We start from the raw sequence: 25,137 nt of genomic DNA on the forward strand, positions 1-25,137 counted from the left end.
TTGCTTCAGATCAAGGGAAGGCTATAAATTCCCTGTCTCCTGATGCTGTCCAGCAGTATACAAACTGCTATAAACCAGGACTTCATAGAGTTAGTCACTATGCTCAGGGTAGAGAAAGACTGGAAGGAGATAGGAGTAAAAATATTGGAACTTAACAGAATGATTTTTAGAAGGAAGTAAAAGGCACGTTTCAAGAAATTATAGTTGTCATTATGAAAAAGGTGAGGGAGGAATGTGATTTATTTCTAATACGTTTGGGAGATTATCAAGTTGTCTCCATGCACAGGGACAAATCCCCATGGATGTGATTTGCAGGGCTGTATGTCTGCAGAACAGAAATCAAGTGCACTTGTTATCACTGCTCTGTCAGTTGCTTTCACCATTGTCTAATTCCTAATCTGCAAAGGCAGAAGATAAAATGCTTACTGGAAAATCGTGTTTAACAAAAAGCTGAGTGGAAATACTTACCTCTTCCTATGACTTCATTGAAATGCACAATCAGGCTGCTTGGCCCAATCACTACATGCTGAACTGCCTGGACCAGCTCTGGATTTAGAGCACTGAGGTCAATGTGGACAGTATTTTGCAGTAATGGACTGGATATATCAGAGTCCCCACTAGTTAGGATGGGGGATAGGTCTGTCAGAGGATACTGCACTTGTCTGCATGACCCATTCTGAGATGAGTTAGGAAACTGGTCTGCAAGATAAAGCAAAATTATTAGAAACAATAGTGAGACCTCACTTAGTGGGGACTGCAACAGGGGCAGCAAATTGAATTAATAACAAAACCAAAGTTTAAATTTAAATTTAAAGAAATGATGGTTGTATCATTGAATGAGGCTAGGAAAAACCCTTACAAAGGAACTGGTTTAATAAAATTGGGAAAAGATACAGGTATGCGTGTGTGTGTTTAAAAAAAATTTATTGATTCTCTTGTAAGAATATTAAGCAGTAACTTTGAAGGCTTGTTTTCCCTCTTCATTTCCTTAGACATTTCTCTTTCTATGTACAGCAAAAAGCCAAGCTTGAGATTTGTTTTTTAATATACTATATTCTTAAGAATGCAAAGCAGCAAAAATAGTAAGCAACTGCCTGGCTCCCACAAAAATCCAACCCAACTATAAGAAAATGAAAAAAGATGCCTTTTGAGAGACTAGTGTTTATTAATGGAATGAATTAGTATTGCTCAAAACCTATGTGGATTCCTGGTCAATGAAAAATATGTAAAGTGAAATATTATATATCTATCTCTCTCTCTATAAATATGCACCCATACACCCAAACGACTAGAAATATGCAATGGCTAAAATTTCAGAACTGAAAGTTTTTCACATTCGTGGTAAGTTCTCCATACTGTGGTGATGGCAGCAGATCTAGTGTTATCACTCTTTAGAGAAAGCAGATTAGAATTGGGTTAGTGTGCCATTCTCATTGCTTACTTGAGGACACTTGGAAAGGGATCAGATCAGCATTCCTGATCTTTATAACCAAAACGGTAAGAGCCTCAAGCAAGGTTCCCTTTTTCTAGGTGAAATTTTTCCATTTCAGGGGTAGGGAATTATGGGGCTGAGAATACATTTCTTAATGCCAGATAAGGCAAAAAAGCCACCAGTTGCTTTGCCCTTTCCAATGGGAATGCATACATGTCAAGGAGAGGGCATTATACTGGCAGCAACTGACTTGAAGACAAACTAGGCTGGGTATTGAAATGTATTAGTATATAACACAGGGAGAGGGCAGAGGCTTATGAGGGGGTCCCCATTAGCACCAAAAGAAAATATTGTTTGTTTGCAAAGGAGCAGGAAAATCAGAACTTAAGAGAGGGTCATTAAAAAGAAAGTTGATGGTACCTTAAGTATTCCTAAGCCCACTTAAACATGTTTAGTATCTGCCACATTGGAAGTTTGGTTAATACATCAATTTGGCCAGAGCAGTAAATTTCAACAGTGGTTCCAGAAAAGCTTTGGGACCACCTGTAGTTATAGTAATCACTAGCTGGAAATGAGACAGATGCAACCTTAAAAGAAGGATGTAGAACATCAGGGGAGTGCTTGAGATGTTGGATGGGTGAGGGAAGGAAGGAGCCTAGCTGGGTGTCTGTTCCTTTAATTCCAGAGTCAGGGTTTCCAAACCTTTCCTAGGGGATGGAAATGCAGATGAACCTCTCTAAACTCAGTTCCTTTGCCTTCACTTCTCAAACCTTTGCACCTAGAGATCAGGGTTCTAAATTTTCAGAGGTGCAGAGATTAAGGGAAATCCTTGATGAGGCACAGGAAAAAATCCTCTGGCATAGAAATTGTACTGACCTTTGGGCTAAGTTCAAACATGCACACAAACCAATTTAAACCATCAGTGTGTGATTCTGGTCTGACACACAGAGAATTCTAGGTCTGCATGAAAGACTGATAAGGATGTTGTCCCCACCGCACACAGTGAGAGAAGCTCTGTAGGTGCCTCTTTATTAGGTGCTGGCTGTGCATTTCCTCATTATTCTCTCTGGATAACTTTCTTTTGCCTATTTTATTTTTCCATATCTCCAAGGAGTAGGTTCAATGTAGGAAAGAGGATGAAACTCAAGTTTCTTAGCAATGATGACAGAGGTCTGGTGAGTAATGAGGCTGAAGGAAGATTAAATATGCTTCTTTAAAAAAATTACTTGTGAATTTTAAAGATCTCAAATTAGAGCCATTAAATGTGAATATAAAATAATAAACAGATCTAAATTTCAAAACTATAAACTGGATTTGATTTGTCCATGTTGTTAAGGGCTTGGATTCTTAAAGGTAAAGGGAGTCATGTGCGAAAAGACAATATTAACAGTGTCTATAGAACATCTCTATAGAACTAACATAAACTTGAAAAAGTAAGAGGCAGTAAGTGTTGAAAAAGTTAAAATGTTAAGTGACTCATTGCTCTTGTACTTGTTTTGATGAGCAACTTCTAAGTTTTGCAGTATCCTCAACTGTCTGTGACTCATTTTATTTATCCACTGGTAAATATTCAACCAGGAAAATGCTTGTACTTGACTCACGTCCTGTAACTTCTGAAGATAATGGAGCAGATACAATACAGACATTTTGCTTTTACCAGGAGATTTAAAATAAAACAATGTGAAATGCTCTGGCTAATCTGACAATTATTAGGTCTAATGTTTTGCAAAACAGATGATGTTAACCCTCCCTTTTAAATAGCATAATTGAAGGTTTTTATTGGATAAGACTCAAAATATATTCAAGTCCTGGGATGCTGTGGGTAAAAGGCTGAGTACTAACAGTTCATTGAGAATCCTTCAAAGGAGGGCTAAAAGTATAATTTAAATGTTTGAGGATCAACGGGTAAAAAAATGTAGCTGTACCAACTTCTATTTCAATAAATATACGTTTCCTATCTTAACTCTTCCTGGGTTGTTAAAGAGAGCTTCACAATTTTTTAGCATTGCACTCAGATGATAAACACCTTATCTTTGCTCAAATGATTTTAAAATGAACATTTTTGTGAGAACAGAACTTAAAGACTCTAAAAATCTCATACAACATGTAAATGAGTTCATTTTAAAATAAGAGCCGTGTAACTCTGTGTCAAATTAAATACTTCTTTGGCCAAAGAAGAGGTGAATACTTCTTTTATATTTTTATAAAAATATAAAGGCAAAACCAAAAATAAACAACAATGCCACACAACACACTGAGGTATATGTATAGGCATTTCTCTGAACAATAAACTGAAGTATACCTTCTGGAAAAGTAGCTCGGTAGTCTACAGATTCATTTGAAACCATTTCTGTAGTTGGGCTTACACTTCGGGCACTTACAAGCCTATCCAAATGAGGAGTGTGTACTCTTGCATCATAGCGAACTAATTCACTGCCCAGATCTTAAAACAGAAAGAGAGAAAGAGCTCGTTAAAGACTTGGCTATCATGGATCCCAGTAGACTTTGACCCAGTGACCAGAACTCGTGGGTTTTATGGATTGCATAAGACCGCACACATGAATCTATGACAATTTTAAACTGTAACGAATGTATTCTTAAGGCAACTCCTTTAAAACAAACAATAACCAAAAAATGCACCTTTAATTTGCTTTCTCCTTTTCAGCCACAGGAAAAGCCCAAGTAATAATAAGAGTATTATTGATATTGAGACAACACCAACAATCAGTCCTGTGAAATTCTGATCTGGTTGAACTATCACTTTTCCAAGGACGGTTGAAGAAATTGCTTGCTTCCACTAAAAATGACAAATAAAAGTCAGAATTTAGCCATGATAGATACAAAATACACTACACAGTTGAATCACAGTCTCCCTGGGCTCAAAATACTACCTGGTTATTACCGTTCTAGAAGTAGCATAACTGCCTTCAGAGTATTAAGACACTCCTCAATTCTGTTTCAGTGTTCAAATAATTAGGGGCTACTAATCACTTAAGTACTTATATTATGCATAGCTGCTTGTACTTATAACTAGGTATTAGGGGGTAAAAAGATAAAAATCAGTCTCTGACCTTGAGGAACCGAAGTATGAAAGGGAGACAAACACAAAAATATATGATTATAGTACGCTGTGGTATGTACTGTAGAAGTATGAACATATAGTAAGAAAAAGAGACAACAGGACATTAATTCTGTCCTGGAGGGTAGGGTAGAGGACACAGGAGACTCCCCATAAGTAGTTATCATATTATTATTATGATGGGATAATAAAGTCTCAGAATATTTTTATTTCAGTTTTGATACATAGAAGAAGTCTTTGACGTTCCTTCCACCTCTAACATGGTATGATTTTTAGGATTTCTGGTCCTTTTAATTCCAAACTCTGATCTCATGATTCAGCCTTCTTTTTTTTTTTTTTTTTAATTAATTAATTAATTAATTAATTTTAGGTATTTTTGGCTGTGTTGGGTCTTCGTTTCTGTGTGAGGGCTTTCTCTTGTTGTGGCCAGCGGGGGCTACTCTTCATCGCGGTGCGCGGGCCTCTCACTGTTGCGGCCTCTCTCGTTGCGGAGCACAGGCTCCAGACGCGCAGGCTCAGTAGTTGTGGCTCACGGGGCCAGTTGCTCCGCGGCATGTGGGATCTTCCCAGACCTGGGCTCGAACCCATGTCCCCTGCATTGGCAGGCAGATTCTCAACCACTGGGCCACCAGGGAAGCCCCAGCCTTCTTTGATTTTTAAATTTTTTCATACATTCCCATTTCATAACTTTTTGGAAAACTTCAGGAACCCTTTAAAAATCACACATTCTTGGATAAACAAAATGTGGTATATCTATACAGTGGAATATTATTCAGCCTTATGTGGTGTATCTATACAGTGGAATATTATTCAGCCTTAAAAAGGAATGAAGTTCTGACACGTGCTACAACATGGATCAACCTTGAAAACTTGCTAAGTAGAATAAGCCAGGCACAAAAGGACAAATATTATATGATTTCACTTATACGAAATGTCTAGAGTAGGCAAATTCATAAAGACAGAAAGTAGATTAGAGGTTACCAGGGGCTGGGGAAGAGGAGGGATTGTGACAGTACTATTGAATGGTTCCAGAGGTTCTGTTTAGGGTGATGAAAAAGTTTTGGAATTCGACAGTGGTGACGGTTGCACAACACTGTGAATGTAATTAATGCCACTGAGTTGTACACTAAAAAATGATTAAAATGGCAAATTTTATATGTATTTTACCGTAATTTAAAAAATTAATAATGTAATATACCTAAAACCACTGAACTGTATACTTTAAATGTATAAACTGTATGGTATGTGAATTAATCTCAATAAAGCTGTTAAAAAAAAAGAATGAAAAAAAAATCACTCACTCCAGTTCCCAGTTATCTGATTGAGCTGTTTACATGAAAGAAGTTACTGTAAAATAGTTTAATTCTTATTTTACTTCATCCAGTGCATACAAATTCTTTTACTTATGGGTCTCTGCATTTGAGATCACTGTAGCGGGCAGTAGTTTGTTGGCTCTGGACTCTTGGAGTGGTGAGAGGTGGGGAAAGGGCCCTATTGAATGTGTCCTTATCCCTCCTGAGAATTACAGAAAATTTCAGCAAGAACGTGGCATGATGGAGAGAAGCGTGTCCAGCAAGGACTTTTGAGGTCTACCCTTTGAAGCTTGGGAAGGAGACAGTGCAACAAAAACCTCACTATTTCTAAAATAACAACTAAGAAGCAAGGCTGAGATGATGAGCTAAAGGCAACAGACAAATGAGCTTTAATGATTTATGTCAAGCCTGCAAGTGACATAATTACGCTGGCATCTTTATTTACATCATGAGAGGAAAGCAGGAATCCCACCTCTATATTTAGTTCGCTGTTCAATTTCAGCAGGTCATTGGGGACCGTACATAAAACGGCTTCAGAATGTGACTGTATATTCTCACAGCTCTTATTTCCAACTTTTAACACTTCACCTTTAACTGCTTCAGGGTCAATATCGTTTCCCTGTAAGAGAAAAAGAAAAAGGAGCTTGTTACCACCTCACAGTTTTGCAGGAATGCAAACAATTGTGAAGGAATATAAATATACCGCAAACACAGGCCATGTTGTTTACCAAGGCACATGATTTTCTGACACTTTTTTTTTTTTTTTTTTTTGCGGTACGCGGGCCTCTCACTGTTGTGGCCTCTACCGTTGAGGAGCGCAGGCTCAGCGGCCATGGCTCACGGGCCCAGCCGCTCTGCGGCAGGCGGGATCTTCCCAGACCGGGTCACGAACCCGCGTCTCTTGCATCGGCAGGTGGACTCTCAACCACTGCGCCACCAGGGAAGCCCATGATTACATTATTTTGAACAATTATATAGTTACATGAAGGCTTTAAAAACATTGTTCAATTTGACATATTTAGTTAATTGAAGTCACCATTAGGTATTTAAAATATCACTGTTTTGTTGAAGAAACCAATAATTAGCCTTGGTAAAGAAGTGGCACAATTTCTCATATGAAGACTTAATGAGTATGACTATTTATTTATTATTTTAAAATTTTATTTATTTTATTTTTATTATTTATTTTTTGGCGTTGGGTCTTCGTTGCTGCACGTGGGCTTTCTCTAGTTGCGGCGAGTGGGGCTCCTCTTTGTTGCGGTGGGCAGGCTTCTCACTGCGGTGGCTTCTCTTGTTGCAGAGCACGGGCTCTAGGCGAATGGTTTTCAGTAGTTGTGGCTCGCGGGTTCTAGAGCACAGGCTCCGTACTTGTGGCGCACGGGCTTAGTTGCTCCACGGCATGTGGGATCTTCCCGAACCAGGGCTTGAACCTGCGTCCCCTGCATTGGCAGGCAGATTCTTAGCCACTGCACCACCAGGGAAGTCCAAGTATGGTTAATTTTTAAAAAGTTATTATTTTGAGGAGAGAGAGATATCAAAACTTATTAGCATTTTTCTTAGGGACAAAGAGCAGCCAGTAACAAATACAGTACTGCTACTTTGTTTCCCACTTTGTTTTACATGACCTTTAACACTTGGCAAACTAGTTTTACATACATTGTCTCATATGGATCTCGATAGATTGCTAGGTCAAATATTATTCTCGGAAAAGAAGCTGGAAGAAAATACTTCTTTCTAACATGAATTTGGAGTTAAAAAAAAATGGATATAGACAAACTCTATCCTTACGATATTTCTAGAGGCAGTATGTGTACTCCATTGAACCAGGTCAGCCCCACAGGGCAAGTCAACGTAGAAGCACATAAATCTAATAAGTCACCTTGGGGCTTCAAATGACAACTTGTTGGTTAGGACTGAGGAGGGCTAAGGCATTGGCTCACATACTGGAGGAAATTCAGGGAATGACAAAGGAAAGAGATTAAAGAGCTGGAGGGCTTGATTTATGAGGGAATGACTAAAATGTGTCTTGCTTGCTTAGATAATGATGAAGGCTGGGGGAAGGGATGAACATACTGCGTTTACATTTCCAATACTCCTTTTAGGCTCAGGGCTGCCTAGGATGTTGCATAAAAGCTTATCTAAAACAAAAACAGGTCACAAAGCTGAACAACGAAACCCCTCTTCATTTGTGCCTACTAAGAAAGGCATAATAATTAGTGACTTACATAAGAAATTAATATCAGCTTTATATGTATAGTGACTATTTTATTTTTTTTAAATTTATCTTATTTATTTTTGGCTGCGTCGGGTCTTTGTTGCTGCACGAGGGCTTTCTCTAGTTGCAACGAGCGGGGGATACTCTTAGTTGCGGTGCACGTGCTTTTCATTGCGTTGGCTCCTCTTGTTGTGGAGCACGGGCTCTAGGCACGCAGGCTTCGGTAGTTGTGGCGCACAGGCTTTGTTGCTCCGCGGCATGTGGGATCTTCCCGGTCCAGGGCTCGAACCCGTGTCCCCTGCCTTGACAGGCGGATTCCTAACCACTGCACCACCAGGGAAGCCCTGTACAGTGATTATTTTAAAAATTTACAATCCAAGATATCAAAAAACTGATACTGGAAGCCCACTACTATATAACAGAGGGGACCGAATCAGGAAAAAAAAAAGGTATAGGCTGGTTTTTGTCACTTAAACATAGCTTTATCGAGCTGTGGAAAAAAATGTTTATGTTTAGGAATTTTATTATTTACTTTTTATTATTTAATATTAGCTATTATTAAATAGTAGAACATATTTACAAAATTGGATTAGTTCTTCAGTCATTAAAACAGTAATGCATAGGTTTTTAAATAAAGCAAAATAAAAGGAGCTTTCTGGTCTTTAATCCCCTACACCCATAGAGCCATTTAGAGTTATAATTATCTCATTTTATCCTGCAAAGACACTTCCCTGAGGTAGGTATTATGGTCATTCCTGCTTTACACATTGAGAACTAAGGTTCAAGAAGGGACCTGGTCGTGAAGCAAATCAATTCCATTTAATACAAATCTACTTACCATCTACTACTGTGTGTTAGACAAAACTCTGTAATATAAAGATGAGTAAGAGTTTCTTCCCCTCACTATAATGTTTAAATGAATATATTTCTAAAGTGAAAAATTGTTACTCCTCTGTCATATCAGGATGTCCCTTGTCCATTTCCTCTGAACTCTGGCCAGGTATGACATGTTTCTATCTAGGACTCAGGCCTGGGAACCCATGTCTGAGCTGGCTACAGAGCAGAGCCGATATGAGTGGAAGTGGGTAGGATTTGAAAAATAGCATTATAACAGGCAGGGTCTTGCAAGTTTTCATGACTCCAGGGGGCCACAATGTTGAGTCTGGGAAAGTCAGTTAAGGCCATGGAGGGGATGGTAGCAGGACTCAGCCAGGCCACGGTCCAGGGAGGCTGGCAATAGAAAGTCAGTGAGGTGGGGTGGTGGTGGACGGACATTTACACTTTATCCAGAGGATATGAGCCCCCTCAGCTTGGGAACTAGGCCAAAGACCCATGACAGAAAGCTTCAAAACTAACTCCACAGGACATTAACAGGCATTTGGGGAAAAAAGTTCCCAGGTCTTTTGAGGAAAGCTGGATGAACCAAAATTAAACTGGTCTCTTCATTGGCTACTTGGGGCACTGGGATACCACAGGTGCTGTCTATGTGCCCTGGAATATGGGTTTTTTTCCCCCACAGAATGCATATTAAAGTGTGTAGCACAGGGAAATACAGTTGACCCCTGAATAACGTGGGGGGTTAGGGGCACTGACCCCCGTGTAGTTGAAAATCCATGTATAACTTCACAGTCAGCCCTCTGTATCTGAGGTTCTGTAACCACAGATTCAACCAACCATGGATCACGTAGGACTATAGTATGTATTTATTGAAAAAAATCCGCGTATAGTGGACCTGCACAGTTCAAACCTGTGTTGTTCAAGGGTCAACTGTACTAGTTTATGAGCACCATCAATAAGAATAGGTCTTGACACTGGACCAAATGACCTCTAAGAAAATAGCCCTTCATTTCTACCCTGTCTGGAGACAGAACTGGCCTCACGGTGGTTGTGAATGGGTTTGGGCCTGCAATTGCAGGTATCTTAGTCAGAAGTGGGAGGAAGACAAAACTCTAGCTGGCTCTGGGCAGCAGGTAGACTGAGTTAGCTCAGAACTACTCTCCCTTCTAGATCCTTCTGATGCCCAGAAACTGACACAGGCCTCTAGCTGAGTTCTCAACCTTTGCTCTTATGCTCCTAGTATCGTAGCCTGAGTCCCTGTTCCCTGACTTAGATGATCTTCCTGCTGCTTTTCCTGTTTCAGCCAACTTCTCCAAACTGGACTTCTGAAGCATCTCTATTACCATGTATATCTATATGCTCTAGAATAAGATGAAGCCCCAGGGCAGTGTCAGGCAGTCCTAGTTCCAGCATTAAATACTGTGCTTCTCTAGTTTCCATAAAATATGATCATGAACAAAGAGTCATATAAGATAATTAGGAAAAAATTCAGGGTTCCTTTCAACAGAATTGAATTTTAGATATTTTTAGAGTTTAGAGCTATTTCACTTAAAGGATTGTATAGCTATCCATGTACCGTATGATAAAAAATTTCTCTATTATGAAAGGTATTTTGGTATACATGAAATGAAAGTTAATATGAAAGCCTTTGTAACGTAGTGGAAAGAAGACCAAATCTGGAATCAAGAAATTTGAGTGTGAGCCCTAGTTATGCTGTTTGCTCCCTAGATGACCCAAAACAAATTACCTAATCTTTCTAAACATCTGTTTACTTATCTACAAATGGGGATGATTATCACTGACCTCCTAACCTCACAAGTCCACATGAGTCTCAAAGGAAACAACATATGTCAAAGTACTGTGTTAACTAAAATTCCACACAAATGTGAGCTGTTGTTGACGTGAACACCGTACCTTAATGTGTACTCCTAAAGAGATGTCTACTTCTTTTTTTTTCCATAAATTTGTTTATTTTTTACTTTTGGTGGCATTGGGTCTTCGTTGCTGTGCACAGGCTTTTCTCTAGTTGCGGTGAGAGGGGGCTACTCTTTGTGGGGTGCATGGGCTTCTCATTGTGGTGGCTTCTCTTGTTGTGGAGCATGGGCTCTAGGCGCAGGGGCTTCAGTAGTTGTGGCTCGCGGGCTCTAGAGCACAGCCTCAGTAGTTGTGGTGCACAGGCTTAATTGCTCCGTGGAATGTGGGATCTTCCCGGACCAGGGCTCGAACCCGTGTCCTCTGCATTGGCAGGCAGGTTCTTAACCACTGCGCCACCAGGGAAGTCCCGAGATGTCTACTTCTGATGACCACTGTCCACAGCTAGTGCCTAAGCCTTGGATATAAACTACCTCCCACGTTAATGGGGTTTCTGATAAGTCCTGAGGAATGACTGATCCCCGATCTCTATTATGTTCTCTTGATCCAAACTTGGCTGACCCTCTTGGCCATGGTGTAATCATTACACCAACTATTGACTAAGCCAATTCTCACAACTAGGGCTGGAAACTATCACAGTCTCTTTTTAGCCAAGGAATTCTTGTATGCATGGCTGCTTGAGGAGCACGAACTCTTCCTGGCAACAAGAAGCAAATCTCACTCTAAACACAATTCTCTCCATAGTGTTTTCACTGATGGAACGCAAACATACTTCACATTCATGTTTTGAATGGTAATTGAACAAGCACAACATGAAATAAAATGACACCCTTTCTTTTGATAAAAAACAGTTCACTGCTTGTCCAGAAGAGGCTTTTTCTTTTCTTTTCTCTTGCTTTATGTTTCTTTGTTTCTGCCCTCAGAGAGGCAGAGGTTTTAATGTGATCAACTTTAGAAACTGATAAAGGGTTAAATTGCTGTCACACAAAGATTCTCTTACACTAGATTTCCTCTTACACATACGTAAAATGGAATATGGGAGAAGACTGAATCATGACACCAAAATAGTCCCCCAAAACTATTCCTTTTTTCCCCAGATTGCCACTCTGTGACATGACAGGTGCTAGACCCTTGTTAGAGAAAAGAGTCATTCTGTATATAGGCAAGAAAAGAAAGTCTCTTGTGTCTGTTTCCAGAGGCCTTTTGGGCCAGGTTGGGAACAGCATTGAAAGGCTGAGGATTATGTCGAATCATACTTTTCTTGGTCCAACAATTTTGTAGGACATTGAATAATGGGTATGTAATTTACAGAAAAAGGAGTTTTCTCCTCCATATAAGACTGCTTGAAAGGGAAGATAAAGAACCATTCTTCTCTAATCCTTCCATCATAGATACAGGAACAGAAAAATAGAGTTTATCTGGGTGTAAAAATATTTGCAAATAAACCTTTGTTTTCATCAAGAAAAATCAAATGGAATCTTTCAAATGGCAAACACAGTAATTGTTGAAAGCAAAAGGTCACACTAGATTAATTTTATTGAAAAAAAAAGAAGTGATAAAAGCTCTTTCTCCCTTTCTAAAACTAATTAAAGAAGCAGATGAAAGAACTCTGCTATGGTAAACATGCTGTTCGTTGAAGCAGGCTTCCATTTAATTTCACGCTGGGCTTGCTTAATTATTGTACAAAACACAGTTGCGAGGTTAGTAAACTTGTATGAGTACGAACGTGTGCATGGGTTTGGCTGTAGATAAAATCTTGTTGAAAAAGCAGAAAAATTTTAGTAGAAACATATTCTTACTTAGATGGAGATGGTCTTTGGGAATTTATATTACATCTAAACAAGGACTATCGTATTACTTTGTGTTTGTTCATATTTGCATTCAGGCTATCTTTCAGGGGGAAAATCCTGCATGCCTAAAACATCATGTTGAAGCATAAATATTTTGTTGTTTCTAGAGACTGGGGCTACAGATAATTAAAGTTTTGATCATTTTGCCTCTTTTAGTACTATTTGAAGTAAAAGTACTGAAGCAACATAAAAGAGTTGTATTCTAGTCTTTGTTTTGCCACGATTTGATCACTTGTCAAACCACTTAACCTCTCTGGGTTTTAGTATTCTTTGTTTGCAACAGGCTGGGTTAGAAAAGATGATTTGTTATTGTCCAATCAAATTATATTTAGAAGCTAATATATTTCTGAGGTAGAGGAAATCCAGCTCCACTTATAAATCAGCTTAGAGATAACCACACCGATACAAAATTCCAAATTAGAAGGAAGTACAGAACTACAATTGATGCGTTTACTTTCATGACTCTTACCTTTTATCTTATAATGAGCACATTTAGGTGTCCAGGGAAATATATAACGTTGGCAGAATGATACATCATAGGCAACTTTAATGGATTTGTGTCTCACATTTACTACTTTTTAATATATACACAAGAAAGAGTTTTTAAATGCTTCATTAAAAAGCAGTTCGTGATTATACATACCTTTTAGTCTTATGTCAAAAAGATTTGTTTCTCAGAGCTTAGATATTTGCCGATGTAGTAGAAGATAATGACCAAGTACAACAATTTTATTCAAATAGCTATGAAGTCAATTAGGTGCAAGTTGATGATTTGAGAGATGATTTTAAGCGTTTCTTACCTTAATTTCCAGTACATTTTTACTGCCTATTGAGATCATCACTGGATTTTCAAAAGGCTTAAACACAGGATTATGTACATAAATGAGATCAAAGTATTTGGAATGGATCCCATCTAACATGAAAAAGGCTTTGGTTTTCAGGGGGAGTTGTAGGTTCAGCTGTTGTAGTGAAGGAGTTGTACAGCAGATTATCTCCGAATTAGAGCGATGCTGACATGCCTATAGTAAAACACAATTATCCACTGTAAACAGAACATAGCTTGACAACATCAATAGCAACTTTCACATTTCACTGTTTCAGACAATCAATTGAAAATGTACAATTTTGAAAAAAAATCTCCATTTAACTTCCTAATGTTGAAGAACACATTTCTGGAAACATGACAGATGTGATTCTCTAAACAACACGGTCTTTTTTTTTTTTTTTTAACATCTTTATTGGAGTATAATTGCTCTACAATGGTGAGTTAGTTTCTGCTTTATAACAAAGTGAATCAGCTATATGTATACATATATCCCCATATCCCCTCCCTTTTGAGCCTCCCTCCTACCCTCCCTATCCCATCCCTCTAGGTGATCACAAAGCATCGAGCTGATCTCCCTGTGCTATGCAGCAGCTTCCCACGAGCTATCTATTTTACATTTGGTAGTGTATACAGGTCATCTTATTAGTGTGTTTTAAGCTATCAATTACTGAGTGCCAGGTCCTGTGCAAAACACTTTAGTACAAGGTTGGTCTCATTTAATTCTCACAATAATCCTATGAGGTAGGTGCTACGATTACACACATAATTACAGATGAAGAAACTGAGCTTTGCAAGCTGATGTCATCAGACCAGGTCACACAGCTCTGAGTGGCAAAGCAGGGAACATAAATCCTAGGCCACTGACCCTAAAATTCACATAACTCCCACACTGGATGGCTTCTCGCTCACTTTGTATTCTCTACTGATAAATCTTTTCCTATGCTATTTTACAAAGGCTCTGTTATTATTATTTCATGCCCTTTCATCTCTCATTTCAAATCTTCCCCTTTGTAATTCTGATTTATAGAAGTTTGGAAAATGTGGTTTCCTCTTGATTGTGCTTAGACTAAACCACCAACACAAAGTGGCACATTTAAGGTTAAATGGTTGCATTTTTTCCCCCAAGGAAAAGACAAACAAGCAACAACATCCCTCATATTTCCTTTTCTTTGACAAGTAGAGTTGGAGATAAAACAATTACTTATGCCCACAATAGAAAAAGCACTCAGGATATACATAAAAAGCACAAACAAAATTGGATATTTGGTATTTTCTTTTAAAAATAATTTAAAAAATTATCCTACATTAAAAAATGTGTGCTATAAGCAGATAAAGAAAACTGATAAATAGATAATAATATGAATAAAATATTACTTAGTTTTGTATCAAATCCATATTATAATGCTAAAAGCTATTTATTCTATCATCTTGAAAAAAGGAAATGAACAATTTTACTGCTATTACGGTAATTCTCTACGTAACAAGAAATTTGAAAACTATACAACAAATTGCTGGCTTCTGGGACATAATGCATATTAACAAATTAATATGCATTTTGTTAAGAAGGTGATTAGTATTTTTATTTTAAAATATTTGAGATCGTTAGGCTTAAAAATTATTGTGGCTGGATTAGTATATCTAAGTCAAACCTGACCAAGAGTTTTTCTCTGTTAAATAATGAATGGGTTCAATTCATCATGGTCAGCTTCAAATTCTATAAGAAGCAGGGAACATGGAAGGAACACACACCTCTTTAAGAGGTTTTTCACAAACAATAGTCAAATAGACTCACTGAAATTTTCATTCCTGTCCAATTTGAATGCATTGTTCTATTGTACTAATATGTTTGTGGCTAAAATAAGAGAAGTTTACATTTCCAGATATGTAAACAGATAAGATTTAAATCTTCTACCATTGTTTGAATCTTCCTTGGCACATCTAGGAGGTTTTAATAACTATTTGATTAAAAATGAATGAATGATGCCACATGTCATCATAATGCTGGTGAGGAAGAAGGAAGAAAACTTAGTCATTATTTCAATAACGCAGGCTCGGTGTGAATTAGATAAACTAATAAGTTCTCAGATTTCTGCTTTAAAAAGTCACATGCCAACACCAAAGAGGGTTACTGTTATTTTTATAGGTTAATGAAAAATTGCTAGGCCTGGCTGTGGAGAACTGATGTCCTTTAAATTAATAGTGGCGGTATTCTAACTTTGTTTGTGGCCATGTGCAGGGATTGGTTTCAAAGCTCTCTACTTCATACGGTGACTCCCTGGAGTACAATCTCTCAGGAATATTATAAAAATCTAATAATACTCTTTAGAGGTGATGCAATGTGGCTGATTGAGAAGGTCAAGAAAAATCTCATTTGAGATGACCTTATTGTTTGGTGATTTGGCTTGACATTTTTAGCCCCAAATTGGTTTTTGTAATTAAAGCACACTGTGGTCTTAGCCTTCACAAAATATTGGATGGGAATCTAAAAGGAAGTGCTGTAATTCAATCTATTGCCTCCCCAGTTAAGCCCCTGCTTGAGAGGGGGCACTTAGAACTTTCATTCTAAGCTGCGTGTACAAGTCCAACTAGATTATGGATATTTTATATCAAAGAAAAACAACAAAAATATGAAATCTTTGTAAATAACTCCAAACTTCCTAAGGTCTGAAGTAAAACTACCATTTTAATGTGATGTCCCAAAATTGTTAGAGCACAAAATAGGTCAATCACTTTTAAGGAGGAATTCAGTTAAATTCTGATTGACCTTGCAAATAAAAGAAAAAAGGTGGAGAAATACCAAACAACATACACACTCTAGGACATAAATATTCTAATGCTCTTTCTCATTATTTGATAACATGCTAACCAAGGCACAAGAGGAATGGTAAGAAGCAGGGATGTGTAAGAAAACACTGTACCACTTAGGAAGACAAGGATGCTGTGGCAAGATTAGAGGCTTTACCCAAGGGTTTTATTAGAGCAAAAGGGTTGATGTTCTATGGGATATTAAAAAAGGGGGGATATGGAAATGCAATGGCCTGAATGATTGCATCCTCCCCAAATTCATATGTTGGAAGCCTAATCTCCAGTGTGACTGTATTTGGAGATGGGGCCTTTGGGAGGTAAGCTGGTCATGAGAGTGAAGTTCTCATGATGGAGTTAGTGCCCTCATAAGAAGAGACACAAGAGATCTTGCTGCCTCTTTCTTTCACCTCCATGTGGGGATACAATGAGAAGATAATCATCTGCAAACCAGGAAGCAGGCCCTCCCCAGACAGCCAGATCTGCTGGCACCCTGGTCTTGGACTTACCAGCCTTCAGAACTGTGAGAAATAAATGTTTGTTGTGTAAGCCACCCAGTCTATGGTATTTTTGTTATAGCAGCCTGAACTGACTAAGACAGGGAATGACGTGGTTTGCCCTTGTACTGACTGTCTTTAAAAAACACTGCCTCAAGTTGATAATCATTATTTGTGTCTAAATATTATGTGTGTGTGTGTGTGTGTGTTTTATAATGTTAGCCTGAGACTAGATAATTTTAGTTGTTGAATAGAAAATACTATTTGACCCGTGCTGCAAGGAAGATAACTAGCAAACATTAAAGGCAAAACTGAAATGTCTCTGCTACCCTGAAAGCTGGTGGCAGAAGCAGAGATGCTGAGCTCTAAGCACAACTATCACTCAGAGGACTTACCACCGTAAAGTTCCTTCCTGCTTCGTGAACATTTATTACCATCCTCAGGATACTAACTGAATTCAGGTTTTTTCCAACACCTGTTATTGTGCTCCCACCACTGGCAAAATAAAATAGAAAAATAGCAATATTGAGAGGTTCTTTCTCTATCAAGTATTTTAAGAGAGAAATTAAATTAAATCACACGTAGTGACTGCAAGTTATAGCCACAGCCAAAGTCAAATGAAAGTTCAGTGGTAGTTTTTCTTTGGCAATAACTTATTTAACTTGAAAATGTTTTAAAAATTCATATTTCATAAGCTGAAGAAATGCATTTGTCTTTTTATTCACAAAGTAAGCAAAAGAAATATTTTTTCCTGTCTGAAAAAAATACAAAGGAAAAATGAACTTAACTGTTGTTGCTAGACTGATAGAATTAACAGAAACAAGGCAGACTGAATTGGGTCCAATGAGATATTGATTCAGAGGGAGTCTGGTATAGGGAAAAGCTGTGTGTAAAGTAGGCAGGGCAAAAATACACTGAAGAATGAAGAGAAAAAGGTGATTCCACTTTTAGGCACTAAGGTTAGTATAGAATTAAAATGTACATAATATAAGTGCATAAATATCAAAACTATGATGTCCAGTTAAACTGTTTTAATGAAATCTATTTAGAATAGGATAAAATGGCATGAACTAGCACTGATAAGGTCAAATTGTACTCAGAGCCTGAATGTAGTTTTCACTCCCGAATTGGAAAGGTAGCCTTCAAAAAAAATGCAACAGTATCAAATCCAGAGATAAAACTGTCTTCCTTTTGACTATTCAACAGCCAGTCATCCTCATGTTCATTATTTTCTTATACCCATCAGAAGCTTTTACTTACCTAACAAAAGATTTGGTGGGATGTATTTCATAGACAATGGGGTCTTCCCGGTAAATGAAGCTGTTCATCTCTCGGTTGGCTAAGTCAATTTTCAATTTAATAGGAAACTCAGTTGGAGTGCTTTGGGCTGGGGTATAACATTCGAGAATACTATCTGAAACACTGAACAAAAAAAATTAAGAAAATGGACCTTTGCTATTAGAGACACACATATATTAGAATTATATACATAAATCAAAAGGGTATCAGTCAGTGGCTCCTAAATGGGAATTTCCTGATGTGGTCTAGAAAAAAACTTTCTAATCTAGAAATTGTAGTCAATTTACAATTGACTGGATCCCAAACTTAGGTCATCCTTGACTTAGAAATATTTGGGATTTTAAGCAATTTTAAAGTATCCTTTTGGCACTTGACTAAACTGAGCTCTCCCAAATCTAAGAAGCAGAAACATAACTTCCTAACCCAATCTCCCTCATGCTTTCACCTCCCCAAAGTGATCTGATCTAATTGTAAATCTTGATGGAAATGTTTATCTTAATTTATTGTCAATTACCAGAATCTCACAGCTTATAGCATAGGTGGGATACTAAGCATAACAATAAAGAAGGTGGATGGGGAGACAAAACTTAAAAGTGGAATTAATAAACCATAAGGGAAGGGTAGAAAAATCAGCAAAAAGGAGTAGATGGATTTGGGAAGGAGAAAGTTTTGTAAGATGGAGAGTAAATAATAAACATTTTGATTTTTCGTCACAAAAGAAGAACAATCTTTTCTTGATTTTTTAGGTATACATATTAATTCGTCTTGACTGATGCAACAAAAAATAAACTACAACACCTTTTTAAAGTACATGTTTTTCCACCAATTGAAATGTGTCTAGAATTTCCACTGTTTAGGTGCTTTCCAGTTAACGTAAGTAAAGTGCCACCAGTTTTAGGACCATAACTTGGAGAAATACTTTTTATTATAGGATCCTGAATGAGAGATAGAAACAAAACAAAATAACTTGTTAATTTTATAACTCTAAGTAGATTAAGTAATAATTAAATATCCTAGTTCATGAGAAAATTAATGCCTAGACTTACCACATAGGAAAATGTACTATAATGTACGGTCCCTCGACTGTTTGAAATAACTATGGACATATTGAAATGTTCATTCATTGCAGGACCAACTGTGCATTTCAACCTGAAAAAACAAAGTTTTATATGTTATAAATCCAAAAGCATTTTCTGGGTTGGCTGTTTTATATTATGGGCCATTATCTCTAAACAGTGAGCTGACTACTCTAAATAGCAAGCAGAGTTTACAGGTAAGCATTAGAATTGAAAATTGTATAATTCTGTTTCTGTACTATTATGCTAAACTTTATACTGACTGTCTTGTATTATTCATACAGACAAAACAGGAAATGTTAAACCTCATCAATGCAGACCTCACCAATTGAAAAGTTCATTATAATATAATAATATACAATTATAGGCATAATGTTTGGCATACTTAAGAGGGAGAAATGGTGCTTCAACAGCATATGAAACAATGGGCTGATTACAACTCAGCAGAATCTCTTCTTTAAATTATGTCAAAAGATACATTTCTGGGTTACACATGTTTATTTAAGTTACTTAAAAAATGATGAAATTGTGATAGGCTTTCCACAGAATTATTTTTGAATTAGTAATCTTATTATAATCCTAAAAAGTATAAATATAATTTGTTTTATTAAATAACTTTAAAAAATTTTTTTATTTTATTTTTTTATATAGCAGGTTCTTATTAGTTATCCATTTTATACATATTAGTGTATACATGTCAATCCCAATCTCCCAATTCATCCCACCACCACCACCTCCCCTGCCACTTTCCCCTGCTTGGTGTCCATACATTTGTTCTCTACATCTGTGTCTCTATTTCTGCCCTGCAAACAAAAGAGGATGAATTATGTTTCACTTTTACAGGCTCTAATTTACAATGCAATGAGCAAGAACTTACAAGGGGGATTTCTAGAATGAATTTGTTTTGCCATTAAGCTAAACAAGTGTGACATTATTTGATGTTTTGGCCTCTGTAAAATGAGTAGATTTAGATCTTTGTATAACCCTGAAAGGAATTCTACTAGGTATAAAATAACCACTTGAAAGAATAGGTTCAACTATAAAACTTTAAATGTTTGGTTGTTGTTACTATATAACTAAAAATTTCTGGGTTCTCTGTTCATTATGGGATTCAGATCTTATAGAAGTTACATGTAGAATACAGTAGAACAGGAACAGGTCTTGAATCATGAGAGCTGAGTTTGAAGGCCTGTTCAGCTCTTACCCTCTGGATTACCTCTGCTAATCTACACTCCACCTTTCTGAACATCTTTGTAAAATAGGGATAACATTGCTATTTCCCAAGATTTGGGAATGGTTATATGAGATACACTCCCTCCATTACAGTGCCAATAAATATCAGGTAAATATAAATTTAAACTCATCATAAACAAAAAGTCTCAAAGGTGTGATTCAGCTGCTTCATTACATTTCTGAGGTTTAGAAAGTGAATTTAGAAGAGAGGGTCCATATTGAGTGGTTTCTGATTTTTATAGAAAAAGCTGTTTGAGACTCTCTTTATTTGAAGACTTTAAAGATGGAACGACCCCAAACAGTGCTATTCTTTCAAATCTACTCAATTTCTCAAGAGTTGTTACAAAAATGCTTGAAAAACTCCCAGATGCTAGATTCTTCTTTTCTTCACCTGAGTAATGTCACCTTTCTTCTTCCGTAATCCTGGTGAGTAAACAGTTTTAAAAACAAAACAAATCCTCAAGGGGAGTGATGGGCCAAGACCCTTTTTAACTCAAGAGATAGACATTTGGAGCGAGTTTTACAAGATTCATTCAAAGACAAAACCCGTTTTCCAAGCACACCCTGGCCAAGCGATTTCATGTCCTTACATGTTTATCGTGCTCTCACTTAAGGTCAAGGTGCAGCTCTCATTTCCAAGGAGAACTTTGGTTTTCTTCAAGTCAAATTTATTATTCCTCTTGAATCCAAAGTCCCAGCCACATATGGTCAGCGTTGTCCCTCCTTCAAGGGGGGCACTAGTTGGGAAAACCTATGAGGACAATATAGAACTTAAAAAAACCCAGTATATTATTATCTTTCATAGGTGTGGAAAACAAAGAAACAAACAAACAAAATATGTATACTCAAAGAGTCTGAAATCCTTCCCTTCTCCCATTATCTAAAAAAAATGAATTTTCACTATAGGAAAAAGGGTCACAAATTTCAGAGAATCTGGAACAAACATTAAAACTATCTGACAGGCTGATGAAGCAAGCTGTTTTCAGGAGATCCAGAGATGGGAAGGAGAGCAGATTCAGCCTGGGTGGGGATGAAGGGCCCTCTTGGGCATAGACACACTTTGGGCCCAGACTTTTACATGCTTATAACCCCTTCATGGGCCTTCAGATTGAACTCTGATCAAAACTCCTTTACAGGCCCTAGAAGCCAAGCCCTAATATATGCCTTGGTCTGTATGCCAGGTGGGTGTGTGCTACATTCATGTTGCTATGGTATTCCCCACCCAGAGGAGAAAGTCACACAGTAAAAATACCTCTTTCTGCACCCAGTGTTTTCATAGCTGCATTTATCAGCTATCATAATATCAACCACATATATGATATTCAATACATATCTGCCATTCATTCATTCACTCACTATAAACCATCTACTGCAGGCCAGCTATCAACAAATGAATAAGTGAACCCATTCCTTTATACTTAATTCACATTTATTACTAATCTGCCACTTTTATTTTTTCTTTAAATATGGTCACTATTTGATATATACCAGCTGGTTAGTTGACAAACTAAATGATGTAATATTTAATATATTCAATATATTATTTCTATTAGAAGTAGATAAAAACAGAATTGGAGAGAGCCCCACATGAGATCTGTATTGTAGCAATGTTTCTAATTATCTCCCTTGGCATCGCCGTACATCTCATTTCTAGGACTGACTTTTTTTCCTCAGGCTCAGTATTAAATAAGTAATAGGTTCCTTTTATTATTGCAGGCTCATCTTTGGTGTATTAAAAGTAAAACCTGGGCCTCCTTGGTGGCGCAGTGGTTAAAGAATCCGCCTGCCAATGCAGGGAACACAGGTTCGAGCCCTGGTCTGGGAAGATCCCACATGCCGCAGAGCAACTAAGCCCGTGCTGCACAACTGCTGAGCCTGCGCTCTAGAGCACATGAGCCACAACTACTGAGCCCATGTGCCACAACTACTGAGCCCATGCGCCACAACTACTGAAGCCCACACGCCTAGAGCCCGTGCTCCGCAACAAGAGAAGCCACTGCAGTGAGAAGTCCGCACACCCCAACAAAGAGTAGCCCCGCTCGCGGCAACTAGAGAAAGCCCACGCACAGCAACGAAGACCCAACACAGCCCCCCCCCAAAAAAAGTAAAACTTGAATTCATTAATAAAAATTTGGCAACTGTGATATAAGACAGCATTAGGCTCTTATGAAGTCTATACAACAACTAAGCTATTCTTAGGCTAAAGCTATTAAAACAAAACAAATTTCTATGTTAAAAATAAGCTTCTCCTCAGCAGCAGCTTTGTGACAATTGAGAAAGGAAATGCTCTTTTGGGGGGACATATTGTAAATTGTGCTGTAAAGTACAATGGTGGGAAAACACAGCACCGCTACAGAGGCAACTCAAAAGCCAGTAAAGGTATCTGCTAAAGACAAGTTAGTGAAAGTGATTCTTATACAATTTAGAAGAGCTTTTAGCAAAATACAAATTTGCAAACATTCCCTTCCCTCCCAAGTAAATGACCACAAACCAAAGTCATACCCTTGTTGCCAAACCCCTTCAAAAGTCTTAGCTTAATGCCCTTACAATAGCTATTTTACCCATGAAATCCATTACACAGTTGTGCCTTTCATGAAAACTTACTTCGCCCCTGTCTAGCCAAATGAGAACTGCTAGAAAAAAAATATCTGTTTATTATTATGTTAGAAATCCAGGAGGAGGAAAAAAAGACATCTAACCCTCCAGGACTCTCTTCAGCCTGAGGCAGTCACACAGCTGCTGTTTCCTCTTTTAATGAGGAGTCTTGCCCACTGAAAAGAGCCCAAGGCTGATGTTGGCCTGATCCCCCCGCCTGGATTCCCCCCTTTCGATGTAAAAATTGAAGTCTGTCACTCCACATTCATCATCACTTTCTATATATAAGGCAAAGCGATTGGGTGATGATTTCAGAAAAGACACGGAGAGTTGTTTGGTTGGTGTGCTGGCAACAGAAAGAGATACTATAAAACCTCTGCTAGATCATCAGGATTTGAAAAGCCAGCTCTACTTAGCTTTCCTCTCTCGGCTGAAATATTAGAGGGGGGCATCTGAGCTTTTCTGACTTAGCTTATGGGGTAATGTTCACTCTTCCAGGGGAAAAGGAAGGATGCAGTCTTGGACTACACACCCTTGGACAGAACCAACAATGGGCTGGCAAACTCTGAGTTATCCTGAGGGTAGAGAAACTCTGTGAGAAGGAAATGAGTGTCCGGCATAAAGCCACAGAGGCTGTGTCTGGATATGGTAGAGCAAGCCACAAAAGTAGCTACTGTCCTTTCACAGGTGAAAATGATTTAAATGATCATATTTTCAAAACCCATTAGGATATACATGAGAAAGTTAAAACAACACCACTACCACCAAAAACTTTGGAAAATTAAAATTTGTCTCTTCAGTAAATGTCACAAATATATTGGTGGCAGTATATTGCAGGCGTGAGATAAGATATCTCAGGTCCCTCATTAGATATCGCTGTTGCTTCTTATCTGAGCCTTCTGATCAATTAATAAACTGTTTTATTGTCTCACTGGGACTGAACTCTAATCCTACAAGAATGACAGTTTTATCCTAATAAATTCAGAATATATTGGAAAGTGCTCTTCCTTTTCTGAAGCATTTTTCATTGCTCTCTAAGTACAAGATCAGATAACATGTTTGAAACAAAATAATGGGCTTGCAATCCTGAAATATTTCATATGTGGAACTGCAAAGAATTTCAGCCACTGAACATCATGTACCTTGAAAAGCAGGTTGACTTAACATTTATTGGAAAGTGAAACTCTACACATTAGCTGGGTTTTGTGCCTGCAGCGTTTAAGACAGATAAGAAAAAGATGAATAATCTGTCTTATTTTTTTGCAGTAAGAATGCTAAATGTCATGCTCTAGTGCAGCATGAAATCTTCCTAACAACTATGAACCGAAAGGGATTTATGGACTCAGCTGCATTACGTTTTTTCTAACTGTAGCACCCAAGCCTCAGTGAATCGCGCAGGATGCAGTCCAACCTTTTAAAAATTTCCAGCTAGAGTGCTGGAGTTAGGGAAGGTGTGGGGTTGGGGGGGGGATTCAAACATTATGGGAGATTCTCTGGTTCTAGAAAATTCTAAAATATTTACTGTTTTTAACCATTTTAATATAGCTTTCATTACTAATAAAAGGAGGTACATGGGTCAAAGTTAAATGTTTCATTTGTACAAGTTCTTAACATGCTCTTTATTTAAAACATCAGCTTGGCTGTTTTTGAAATGAAATTGTGATTTAGTTGCACACACACACACACACACACACACACACTCCCCATATCTCTTTCATGGGATAGCTGGATTCAGAGGTCTGGTGTCTCAAATTGCCACGGCTACGTGTTTTAAAAAGTATAAAACTGCATGTGGTTTTAAAAGCATATTAAACACACAAAAAGTGCATAAATAATACAGTATAGATTTAAATTTGTTTTCTTAATATCTCCTAGTTTATTCTTGAGCTGATCAAGCTAAGTCTTAATAACTGTGTAACACCTAACATAAAATGATTTGGTTTAAAACCCAGTCACCTGGTACAAATCTTTCCCCAAACCGTAGCTAAATGAAAACAGCCATGCTCTTGGGGGTGGTTCCTGTTCTGACTCGTACACTTTGTTTACTTGGGCTTGAACCAGGCGACCGACCAAGACCTTTAACTTGAATCTTTCACAGGAACTACTTAGTTACTAAGTCCAACTGTTCCACATGCAGGCAGAGAAAATATACACTGGGTCCTCACCAGGGAAGTAGCTTCAAGCAAAATGTGTCTGGATCAAGAAAAAAAT

General features: G+C 37.8%; 1 protein-coding gene across 2 annotated transcripts in view; it reads right to left on the reverse strand.

The window, feature by feature from the left end:
* MET (MET proto-oncogene, receptor tyrosine kinase) overlaps nucleotides 1-25,137 on the reverse strand; it is a 127,854-nt gene that overhangs the window by 20,571 nt on the left and 82,146 nt on the right. For both annotated transcript variants that reach the window (XM_022582727.2, XM_089917484.1), the window contains 10 exons: nucleotides 20,922-21,082; nucleotides 19,069-19,171; nucleotides 18,821-18,957; nucleotides 17,984-18,145; nucleotides 17,119-17,218; nucleotides 13,399-13,617; nucleotides 6,297-6,443; nucleotides 4,073-4,229; nucleotides 3,735-3,875; nucleotides 469-699 (listed from right to left, as the gene is read on the reverse strand). In XM_022582727.2, the coding sequence (XP_022438435.1) occupies nucleotides 469-699; nucleotides 3,735-3,875; nucleotides 4,073-4,229; nucleotides 6,297-6,443; nucleotides 13,399-13,617; nucleotides 17,119-17,218; nucleotides 17,984-18,145; nucleotides 18,821-18,957; nucleotides 19,069-19,171; nucleotides 20,922-21,082 (1,558 nt within the window). The remainder of the gene's footprint in view (nucleotides 1-468; nucleotides 700-3,734; nucleotides 3,876-4,072; nucleotides 4,230-6,296; nucleotides 6,444-13,398; nucleotides 13,618-17,118; nucleotides 17,219-17,983; nucleotides 18,146-18,820; nucleotides 18,958-19,068; nucleotides 19,172-20,921; nucleotides 21,083-25,137) is intronic.

Source organism: Delphinapterus leucas, chromosome 9 (assembly GCF_059928025.1).
Source record: "Delphinapterus leucas isolate spDelLeu-1000000601 "Yukka" chromosome 9, BTC_Dleu_Yukka2, whole genome shotgun sequence".
Taxonomy (NCBI): Eukaryota; Metazoa; Chordata; class Mammalia; order Artiodactyla; family Monodontidae; genus Delphinapterus; species Delphinapterus leucas.